Raw genomic sequence first — 12,460 nt, forward strand, 5'->3', positions numbered from 1 at the left:
TAGAACGCCATGATATTGAGTGCCTCCATTTAGGAATTCATATCCAATTTGAGATTTAGCTTTATGTGGATCAGATAAATAATCTGCATCTATATAACCAAACAAATCTTGTTTCGAGTTGTTAGAATAAAATAATTATAAATCAGTAGTTCCCCGAAGGTATTAAAATATGTGTTTGATCTCATTCCAATGTCTTTTTGGTAGGGGTTGAGCTGAACCTTGTCAACAAATTAACTGCAAAAGATATGTCAGGTCTTGTACAATTTGTAAAATACATAATAACCCCAATTGCACTAAGATATGGAACTTCTGAACCAAGAAGATCTTCGTGATCTTCTAGAGGATGAAATGGATCAGTATCAATATTGAGATCTAACAACCATAGGAATACTTAATGGTTTTTATCTTGTCCATATTAAAATGTTTTAAAAATCTTTTCGGTATAAGTTGTTTGATGTATAAGTAAGTCATTAGTCATATGCTCAATATGTAAATCAACGTATTACTTGATTTTTTTTTTATTTCAAAATCTTTCTCTAGAAGTTGAATGACTTCATAGATTTCTTTATTTAAGATAATTGATATAAACAACTATGTTCACATATCCGAACATTGTTTTTTATAAAACACACATGCAAATAAGTTTATATGTATACCCTTTTCTTATCAAGTAGTCATTTAATTGGTTATACCACATACGTCCCGATTGTATAAACCCATTTAGAAATCTTTGTGATTTAATGGAATATATTCCCTTGGGTTTTGCATTAGATGCTTATGATACCTTAACCCTTCAGGTATATTCATATATATCACTATTAAGTGATCCATACAGATAAGTAGTAACAACATTCATGAGATGCATTTAAATAACTACCAGGTTGATTAAGTATCTAATAAGTAATTGTATCCATTACAGGAGGATAAGTTTTCCTCCTAATTCATTTCTGGTCTTTGAGGGAAATCTTGAGTTACAAGTCTAGTTTTGCCTTGTAACTTCATTTGCACATTTTTTCGGATAAAAATTCATTTGTATCCCATACGTTTCACATCTTTAAAAGTGATAACGATTGATCCGAAAACTTTCTTTTATCGAGCGATTCTAATTCAGCTCGTATTGCTCCTTTCCATTGAGCTCAATCATGTCTATTTTGATATTCAATGACAGATTTTGGTTCCAGCTCATCATCTTTATTCATGATGTCATTATATGAAAAATTCTCATCAATATTTGTCATTCCATTTCGGTTCCATAATATTGCATAATTTATCGCAATATATGTATTTACATTTATCAATATCCTCTGCAGAAGGAGTATTAATATTTGGTTCTTCTTGAACACTTTATTTTACCTCATTATCAGCTGATTTTCTTTTTCGAGGATTTTTATCTTTGGAACCAATTGATCTTCCACGTTTCAGATGTGGCAAAGACTCATGAGTGACATTATTGCCAGATTTTGAAATTTCAATTCTAGCTGAAGCATTTATTATATATGATTTAGTCACTCCTTTTTGTATCTTTAAATGCATCACGTAATCGATTTGCAATTTCTTGCATATGCATTATTTTTGAACTTTCTTTTCGCATTCTTTTGTGCGAGGATCAACATACATTAATTGATGTTCACATCATGAAACATCATTTTATTTATATTTTATTTCTCCCCCTAATCTAGGGAACAATATTTCATTAAAATGACAATCAGCAAAATGTGCTGTAATAACATCACCCATCATGGGTTCTTATGATTGAAGATGTTTCATATCCAACATACATTCCCATCCTCCTTTGAGGACCTGGTACAACTAGAACATACACTGTACAACCAAATGTTCTAAGGTGGGAAATATTTGGCTCTCGACCAAAATTAAGTTGGTAATGGAGAATATTTATGACTTGCACTTCGTTTAGTGCGAATTAATGTCGCATCATGTAAATTTACATGTCCCCATATAAATATTGAGAGTTTTGTACTCATTTCCAATTGTCTAGTTATTAGCTGCAAGCGTTTATCTATTGATTCAGCTAAATCAATTTGTGTATGCACATGAGCAACTGGATATTCAACAACAATCCCTGTAGACATATAATAATCATTAAATGCTTGAGATGTTAACTCACCAGCATTATCAAGTCTCACCCTTTTAATGGTGTAATTAGAATAATGTGTTCTCAATTTAATAATTTGTGCAAGAAATTTTGCAAATGCCATATTATGGCTTGATAACACACAAACATGAGACCATCCGCTAGATGCGTCTATTAGAATCATGAAATATCAAAATGGTCCACATGATGGATGAATTGGTCCATATATATAACCTTGAATTCTTTCAAGAAACATTGGTGATTCATTCTCAATATTCTTTTCATTAATCACCATATGTGCTTTTCATTAATCACCATATGTGTTTTTCATTAATCACCATATGTGCTTTTTCATTAATCACCATATGCGCTCTTAATCATATGCGCTCTTAATCATATGCGCCTTTTTTATCATATGCACTTTTTATCATATGCACTTTTTATCATATGCGCTTTTAATCATATATCCTTTTCACCATATGCGTTTTTAATCATATGCGCTGTGCTTTTCATTATATTAGCTTTTCAGTGCTACATAGATATTTCTCATTTCCGATTATCATTGACTGATAATCATATCCATTATGATATATATCAGAGAAACTTAACAAATTTCTCTTTGATTTGGGAGAAAACAAGACATTGTTTATCAGAAAATTCGTACCATTTGGTAATATGAATTTTATCTTTCCATTTCCTTTTGCAGGACCTAATATAGTATTTATAATTCTTTCAGATGATTTCAAATCAATGAAATATTTCTTAGATTTGAGTATAGTGTGTGTGTTACCACTATCTGCAATACATAGGTCTTTACCATTTAATTGATGTTGTATTTCAGCAGGATTCATACTAAAACTTCAAATAAGATAAGCAAATAATGAGTTATATTTCAGCAAGATAATCAAATTATATTACCTGCAAATAAGTTATAATCTGAAGTACATAAAAGATGACACTTAATAAAACATATGCGTTATGGTCTAAAACCATTTATCTATGAGTGATATATAACAAGCTAGGCATCTTAGAAAATTCTAACCATTCAAGTCTCAAGGTAGCTCGGGGTTTATTTAATCAAGATTTTTTTCAACAAATTCACTCTCGTTTTCTTTTCTTTTGGGACTTATTTGTAGAGCTAAACAAGATGTTCATGTATTCAAGAAATACTAGACTGATGATCCATGTTACCAGATCATTAATAAGAATCTCCGGGATTCTTATAAGAGCGTCTACTAACATCTTCAATTTTATTCTTTCATGGATCACCGTTATTTCTTGATAATTAATATCGTATCTATCTTTGAGTATTTTCCATAATACACTTGGATCTTCGATCATATAATATGTAGATTCTAAGGACTCATCAATATGTTTGCTAAGAAAAATACTTGCCATTGCTTTCTCTTGTTCGGAACAATTGTTATTTTCATTCAGGGTTTCTAAAATACCGATTGACTCGAGATGTTTTTCTACATTCATAACTCATGTTAAGTAGTTGTTCCCACTTGATTCTAAAGGAGCAAATTTAAGCCTTTTCAAATTCGACATTTTCTATTATCAAAAAGATGAATAACATAAATCATAATCATAATCAACTTCTATTCATAGACAAATAATAAAATGAAATTAGAATCATTTTAAATTCATAAGTAGCAAACAACAGAATAATGGTATGATTACAAATAATAAAACCACAAGGGCAGGATAGAATATAGGTTCACCCGGTGGTATATTAGCAACAATGATGATAGTTAATATGACCAATACAATAGGAAAAATCATCCTTGTGTGAATCATCTTTACAAAAACTTTTTGAGAGTAGTAATCTGAAAAAAATGAAGATTGATTTGTGAAAAAATGAAAACGGAGATGTTTATTTTATATCTGAAAAATATAGTTGTTGTACGTCGTCAGTTGACGTTAACAACCCTTATGTATATATGAGCGTTGTAACGTCGTTAGTTGACGTTAACGAATAAAGTCACTATATCAAAACGCGTATGAATAATATAAAGGACAAGATTTTTTTTTTCTTTTATATCAAACGTAAGGAAAAAAGAACAAAAGACAAAATCTTTCAAAAAGATACGGAGTCTATATATGAGATCAATTTATCAACTTGTTGATTTTGAAAATCTTATGTATTTAAAAAGACGTATTTATCAAATATTTTAGGGGTATGTTATGTAACTTATAATTAATAATTTCTATCATGTCACTTTCATGTGAATAGTAAATTAATTAATTTCGTTTCATTTACTATTCATATGAATAGTAAATGAATTAATTTCGATTTACTATTTTGTTACTTGAGTAATATATATACATCATATATATATATATATTATTTGACGTCTCGGTGTATATGTGACACCGAAGGCTCAAATGAAAATAAACATTAGTATGCATGAAATAAATAATGATTAATTGCATAAGTAATTATAAATGTTAGATAACATAAATATAAATGTTAGTGAAGTTAATAAGAGTTAGATTACAAAAATATAATTCAGGCGGTATAACCGACCATGTATAACATAAATATAAATGTTAGTGAAGTTAATAATAGTTAAATTACAGAAATATAGTTCAGGCGGTATAACCGACCATAAATATAAATGTTAGTGAACATAACTGTAAATGTTAGATAACATAAATGTAAATGTTAGTATACATAAATAAATGTTAGATAACATAAAATGTAAATTAGGCGACAGTGTCGACCATATATCATTTAGGTGGTATAACCGACCATATTAGTTAGGTGGCAGAGCCAACCATATTTAGTATAAATGTTGAGATAATCGTGCTGATAACGTGTTATAATTCAGTAGGCTTATAACTACCTTTAGTGGGTTTGTTCTTGAATATAGGCTACTCATAAACTTAAAATAAGAGAGAGAAAGAATGGTGATATATGAAATATATTATATGTGTGCACATTTTGATTACATCCGATGGGGGGTATTTATAATACATAATATACTGTACATTTTTTGACTTATTGAATTAGTTGTCATCCACTCACTTTATCACAACAATTATATTATATTATAATTATAAAATAAGATAACCATCTATCTAGTATCTAGTAGTTATATGAATCTCATTACACAAATAACAGTAGTAGTAACAATACCTTTAATTTAACATTTAATTATCAGAGTAACAATACCTTTAATTTAACATTTAATTTTTGTAGTAACAATACCTTTAATATAACATTCAATTCTATTTTTCAAGTTATATAGAGGAATATTCAAATGAATTCAACTTTTATGTTGAGATTCAAGGGACCAATCAGAGTGCGACATGTTCCGCGACAATCACATGTGATTGAAAAAAAAATTAAATATTTTTTTCTAAATATTTTTTTCAATCACATGTGATTGAATTTGACATGCAGTAAATCACATGTGAGTCTGCAACCCAATCACATGTGATTGGGACATGTGATTGTAAATTCCAATTACACGTGATTCTGTACACTAAATTCCATCACATATAATTGAAAAAAAATTTGGAAATTTTTTTTTTTAAAAAATTAAAAAGTTTTGAATTTTTTTCAATCAAATTTGATTATATTTGACATGCGGAATCACGTGTGATTGAGTTTTACAATACATGTGATTAGCATACAGAATCACATGTGATTTACTGCATGTCATATCAAATCACATGATATTGAAAAAAAATGACAATTTTTTTTCAAAAAAAAAAAAAAATTCTTTTTTTCAATCACATGTGTTGTTGCGCTACATTTCGCTCTCTGATTGATCTGTTAGATTTCAAACAAATTGTTGGATTCAGGGGATTACAACACTGTATAAAATAAATTTTGAAACAACATACTAGTATTTGATTTCTTTATTATATTATTAAAACTCATTGATTCTTCAATAGAATGTCCAAATCCCCATGAATATTATCAAAATTCCGTATCATACGATGTCGTAAAGACATCTTCATCCTACTATTTATTCACGCAAAACACACACACTTTATACTCATACTCACACCTCAATTTATTTCTCTCGCATAAAACACAACCAAATATCATTCATGGCGTTTTCTAATGTTCTTTTGTTGTGTTTCTTTGTTGTTTTATCATCAACATTTTCGATGACTTTTGGTTCCGAGGATCAACAAAAAGAATATGTTTTGACTTTGGATCACTCTAATTTCTCGGATATTGTTTCTAAACATAATTTCATCGTCGTTGAATTCTATGCTCCTTGGTACATTTCTCACCCTCTTTATTATTTATTTATTTTATTTACTTTGTTTAGATTAGATTTAATGACAAAAAGTTACAAACTAAGCGTTGTTTTTAACGGTTTCAAAGTTTGTCACAGTTAAAGAATGTTTTTTATTTTTTATAATTTACATTTTTTTTTTTTGTTGATTTCTAAAAATAGTTTACAACGATCACAACTAAAAACCTTTATTTGTTAACAGAATTTATTTATGCATGAAATTTCTTAAGGAAAATCAACTTTAATTTGTAAAATAAAATGAATTAATGAGCATTTATTTATTTATATTTTGATTTATTAGGCGTATTAAAGAAATTTGGTTTGAACGAGAATAAAAAACCCGCACTTCAGTACGGGTGATTGTGGCCGGTTAACGATCAATTAATTAAATATTAAAAAAATAAAAGAATAAAAAAGGAAATGAAAAAAGGTTGAGAAAAATAAAACAATGAAGATATGTTTCGTCTTGACTGCCGTTTAGAGCCTAAATTGAATTTTAGACGGGTTTTAAAATCCATGAAAATTTGATTCTACCATTTTCATGGCGTCTCAATTTTATTTTAATTTTATTCTACTTTAAAAAAAATTATACTTATTAGCCGGATGCAGTGTTGTAAATCTCCCGAGATCTCCTCGAGATCTCCCCCGAGATCTTGTTTTTAGAAGGCAACCGAGATGAGATGTTCATCTCCCGAGATTTCTTGGTCAATGGGGTCAAACTTAGTCAAAGTCACGATTTCTCGAATTTTCTTGCTAATTTGTAAATTTTTCTTGTAAAATTCATAATTTCTAAGATTTTCTCGCTCATTTCTCGGATATTTTTGTAAAATCTCGTAAAAACGTATATAAATATACATATATTTATGTTTTTATGTATATTTTTATTAAAAAACGATAAAGTCAACGTAAGTCAACGTCCAAGATCTCCCCGAGATTATTCCGAGATGCCGAGATCTCCCTAAAAAAGTCCAAACGAGATCCCCCGTGATCCGAATTCTCCAACCTTGGCCGGAGGTCCACTCGAAAGCAATCTCTTTATCCGTCGAATAAAGAGAGATGACTTTCTCTACTTTTGAGAGTGTTTTCACTCTTGGTTGAGAAATTACTTTTTTTATTCTCGAATATGGGAATGATTGTTTACATCTCACATCCCTCATACACCAGTCATTGTGGTATCAGATTATTGGATTTTGTTGTTGTTTAAAAAAAATTAAATTAAGGCGAAATGACCGATATACCTTTGAAGGGGTGAATAATTACAGCCATGCCAAACAGTAGCATGAGTCATGACTTTTAGTATATTTTATAAAAATAAAAATAAATTGTAAAACGTATGTTAAAGTTGATGAACATTTATTATTTCTATTTTAATTTTATACTGTTAATTAAAGTAGGTACATATATTTTCCTAAATCTTAAAATTGCACGTTCGGTAGTAACAACTATAAAAAAAGAGCTCCAAAAAAGTGTATATTTTTATTTGTCCAATTAATTTTTCTTTCTTAGACCAAGAGAACTCCAAAAATGTTGCTTAGGCAGTTAGGCTAGGCTGATTTGTGCATAATAATGCTTCTCAAATTCGTATTTTATTTAACGCCATATTTTTAGTGGCAAAAGAAAACTGCATATGTGCACCTCAAACTATCAAGCGTGCATAAAAAAACATTGTACATTGCCGATTAAAACATCTATTTTGAGAAAATATGTAATATATTGAGATTATATTTTGAGGAATAAATTTTGTCTTTTGAGTATATATAATAAATAAAATATTTTAATTAGTACGAGTAAAATAGTAAAAGTATGTTTAATAAACAAAACGTATATAAAAATATTAAGTATTAATGCATATTTAATGAAAAGTTACAAAAAAATATTGTATATTGTCTAGGTGTATTAAAAGCATATTTAATTAAAAATATATCAGGTAAATGTAGTAAACTAGTTGTGGAGCCCTCGCTTCGCGCCGGGGGCTCCGTCTTGAATGCGAGTTAAAAAAAAGTCATGATCTATTTTGTAAAAAAGAATTTTTTTCGACATCTAACATTGAAGGGTTGTTCCTTAGTTGTTTCTTTTAGCGTTCGGTTTTTTTTTTTTTTTTTTTTTTTTTTTTAAGTTAGTAGATCTATTTTGTAAAAAAGAATGTTTTTCGACATCTTTTGGTAGCATTGAAGGGTTGTTTCCTTTATGAAAGTTGCCTCTTTTATCGTTGAGAAAGAAAAGAAGAAAAAAAAAAGTTAGTTGATTTTTTTGTAAAAAAAGAATTTTTTTTGACATCTTTTGGTAACATTGAAGGGTTGGTTCTTTTACGAGAGTTGCTTCTTTTATCGTTGGAGACAAAAAAAAGGTGAAATGACAGAAATACCCCTGGTTACTATTGATGAATAGTGCTACGGGATTTTGTCTATTAGATATATAGATAATGCATGTTTAATAAAAATATGAAATAAAGTGTATATAGTCTTGCTGTATTTTTTATTTTTATTTTTATTTTCTAATTCTTCATTTTTTATACGTTGAAATGAGCATTGATATTAGTTTTGATTTGATAATTTATTTACACCCTATTAAACACGTAATAAACATGTAATGTACAAATTTATTCATCACATCTGTTAATTACATGCTGTTATTTTTATTAACAGGTGTGGTCATTGTAAAAATCTTGCACCAGAGGTACTTGTGTTCTCTCTATATTGATCCAACACCTATATTTCAAAAATCACCTTTCTAATATTATTTTTTCTTAATTTACTTAAAAGTGTATTCTTACCATATTTTCATGACATGTGTAGTATGAAAAGGCTGCATCTTTATTATCTAGTCATGACCCTGCAATTGTCTTGGCCAAATTTGATGCTGATGCTGAAGATAACAAAGAACTTGCAAAGAAATATGAAGTACAAGGGTTCCCAACAATAAAGATTATGAGAAATGGTGCACAAAATATTCAAGATTATAATGGCCCAAGAGAAGCTGATGGTATTGTTACTTATTTGAAGAAACAAGTTGGTCCTGCTTCAAATCAAATCATAACATCTGAAGATGTAGCCAGTTTTATTGATGACAAAAACATCTTTATTGTAAGCACTTTTTATTCTTTCTTTTCCCCATTAAAATACATTAACAACAACGTCCGTGAGTTTTGAAACACTGAAAGAAACACTGACACCGACTTTAGTGTTTTTGAAAAACACTTGAAGAAAACCGAAAGAAACAATGAAAATCTCAGTCATTGCTTCTCGTGCTCTTAGTGTGATTGAGTATTTTTTTTTCGTTTAAAGGAAAAGGACTTAAAATTGATGAATATGTTGCAGGTAGGGATATTCCCAAAATTGTCAGGAAAGGAGTTTGATAATTTCATGAGTCTTGCTGAAAAGTTACGATCGGATTATGATTTCGGTCATACTACAAACGCTAAGCTCATTCCTCATGGTGGTTCGTCAGTCACCAAGCCAACTCTTAGGTTGCTAAAGCCATTTGATGAACGTGCGGTTGATTTCAAGGTACAAGTGTACACATGTATATATTTTTATTATATGTTACATTATGAGGTTCTTTTAACTAAATAAATTAAATTTTCAGAAATTTGAAGTTGATGAAATGGAGAAGTTCATAAATGAAGCGAGCACTCCTCTTGTTACACTCTTCGAACAAACAGCTGAAAACCAACGATTTTTAAGCAAATTCTTTGATAGTGATGACGCCAAGGTATCCATTCTATTTACATATCCAACTTTAGCTGTTAAAAAAAATACATATACAATTTGAATAATATCTGTTAATTAATGTGTTAATATGTTCTGTTTAGGTAATGTTATTCTTGGATTTTAGTCATGAGGAAGTCGATACTTTCAAGTCAACGTTCCATGAACTTGCTGGATCGTACAAAGGGAAAGGACTAGTTTTTCTCTTGGGTAATGTTCCAGATAGTGAAGGTGCCTTGCAGGTAGTGTTATTATTGTTATTTTCAAACACATTTTCGTTCGAAATTAAATCGTGTACTGAACTTTTTGCTAAGTTTAATTTATGTGCAGTATTATGGGCTTAAAGAAGATCAGGCACCTGTGATCCTTGTACAGGACACTAAAGGTCTCAAGTATATTAACCAAAATGTGAAGTCTGACCATATGGCTCCTTGGTTAAAGGACTACATGGTATGATTTTGTTGTGATTATATGCATGTAACTTAGAATCATATCAAAGTAATTAATTAAATTAATAAGTATTAAATGAAAATATTAATATAAGTGAATTTACTACAAACTGATTTTGTTTTGCTTGACTTCAGAACGGAATGCTGAAACCATTTATAAAGTCAGAACCGATTCCTGAAACTAACGATGAGCCTGTGAAGGTGGTTGTTACCGATAGCCTTAAAGACATGGTTTTGGACTCCAAAAAGAATGGTAAAATTTTCTTTTTTCCAAATACTGCTTGGTTAAATGTATTATTTTATAGTGTTACAAAAAGTAATTAAAGTTGATCAGCTAATGACATATGTATGTAACAATTTTCGATACAGTTCTACTAGAGGTGTATGCACCATGGTGCGGCCACTGCAAAAAACTTGCTCCAATTTTGGAGGAAGTGGCTGTTTCATTTGAGCAGGATCCCGATGTTGTAATCGCAAAACTTGTAAGTGTTTACTTAGTCACTTGTTTGTATGGACGGGTCGAGTGGGTTGGTAACGGGTCAAAACGGGTTTTATTAAAATGGTCAATTTTTTAGTACCAAACTAGCCTAGTGACTGTCAGGTCTTTATTTACCTTAAACAAATTCTTTCTAAGATATTATACATATTATTATTGCCTTACTGATATAAACTTGATGTTAAATTGATTTAGGAGATTGTGTTGTATCTGCCAATAAACACTTCTGAGAACTTTTGACCCGTTTGACTAATCTGGATAGTTTGTTTAGATTTTGACCCCTTTTAAGATAAAAGAAATCATCTAATACATTTGTCTCGTGTATTGTAGGATGGAACCCAAAACGATATTCCAAGCGACAAATTTGAAATTCAAGGTTACCCAACAATGTTCTTTAAATCTGCAAGTGGTAAATATGCACAATATGATGGTAACAGGAGCAAAGAAGACATCATTGAATTCATTCAAAACAACCGTGATGCAACGTCTGAGTCAACTCTTGAATCTATTAAAGATGAGCTTTGAAGAAATAGTGTTTTAATACCGTATCTCTTTCTGTACTGATCAACTAGTTTACTGCAGTGTACTCTTTTGAGTTTATATTAAAATTAAAAACAATAATGAAAATGAACTCTAAAAGTAGCTTTTAACAGACTTCTTCTCTTCTAGTAACTTTAAATCGCTTTATATATACTTGCTTGGTTGTCCATGTGATAGTTGAACAAACTTTTAGGCGCCTTTGGTATCCGTCCACAATTGTTATGAGTTTGCGAGTTAGTTTTAGTTGATGTGTCGTTAACTTTTGAATATGTAAAACGAAACAAACTAATCATCACTAACACACAATTACAGAGCAACAATCAGGATCGGTGTAGTAGTAGACGATATTAAGTCAAGTTCATCCCAACAAAATGAGCGAAATGTGCGAGGCAAGAGATTGGTGAGATGATCTATTTCTCAAACCTAATAAAATATTGGCCAAATGGTCCTAAAAGGTGATTATACCTTGTAAATATCTTGTAAATTGTATATGACATCACTAAATTTAAAGAGAAAATTGCGCGGATAGACCTATGGTTTGTAGCACCCAGCGTGGATAGACAAAGTTGGTGATTTGGGGTTGGATAGTCATTATTTTTGAAATGTTGAGCAAGGATAGCCCAAGTGACGTTTTATGTTTGATTCTTCCGTTAACTCATTGCCATGTGCATTTCACATGAGGGTATTTTGGTCTTTATATTACTACCTCCGTCCCATTACAAGTGTCCACTTACTTTTTGCACACAGTTTTAGGAAATTCCACTAATTTCATTCTCCACCAATCAGAAATCTTCTCTCTCCAGAATAACCTCTTCTCATTGGTTAATATGCAAAGTGGACATTTGATATGGGACGTCCCAAAATAGAAAGGTGGATATTTGAAGTGGGACGGAGGGAGTATTACATTTGAATATCCC

The 12,460-nt window shown here is 30.1% G+C and overlaps 1 protein-coding gene across 1 annotated transcript; it reads left to right on the forward strand.

Annotated features, from left to right (window-relative positions):
* The first annotated feature begins 6,157 nt into the window (after window positions 1–6,157).
* Window positions 6,158–11,618, forward strand: LOC139897489 (protein disulfide-isomerase-like). Its single transcript, XM_071880193.1, has 10 exons — window positions 6,158–6,333; window positions 8,997–9,027; window positions 9,147–9,434; window positions 9,669–9,857; window positions 9,937–10,062; window positions 10,163–10,300; window positions 10,389–10,508; window positions 10,643–10,760; window positions 10,877–10,989; window positions 11,334–11,618. The coding sequence occupies exons 1-10, from the start codon at window positions 6,158–6,160 to the stop codon at window positions 11,526–11,528; spliced, it is 1,494 nt and encodes a 497-aa protein (XP_071736294.1). The 3' UTR covers window positions 11,529–11,618.
* The last annotated feature ends 842 nt before the right edge of the window (window positions 11,619–12,460 follow it).

This window comes from Rutidosis leptorrhynchoides, chromosome 3 (genome assembly GCF_046630445.1).
Source record: "Rutidosis leptorrhynchoides isolate AG116_Rl617_1_P2 chromosome 3, CSIRO_AGI_Rlap_v1, whole genome shotgun sequence".
Lineage (NCBI taxonomy): Eukaryota > Viridiplantae > Streptophyta > Magnoliopsida > Asterales > Asteraceae > Rutidosis > Rutidosis leptorrhynchoides.

Bases quoted from the DNA above. Each gene is read 5' to 3' on its own strand.
- LOC139897489 (XM_071880193.1), top strand. From the start codon at position 6,158: ATGGCGTTTTCTAATGTTCTTTTGTTGTGTTTCTTTGTTGTTTTATCA. The intron at 10,301-10,388 runs GTAGTGTTATTA...ATTTATGTGCAG, and splicing joins ATAGTGAAGGTGCCTTGCAG to TATTATGGGCTTAAAGAAGA. The intron at 10,761-10,876 runs GTAAAATTTTCT...TTTTCGATACAG, and splicing joins TTTGGACTCCAAAAAGAATG to TTCTACTAGAGGTGTATGCA.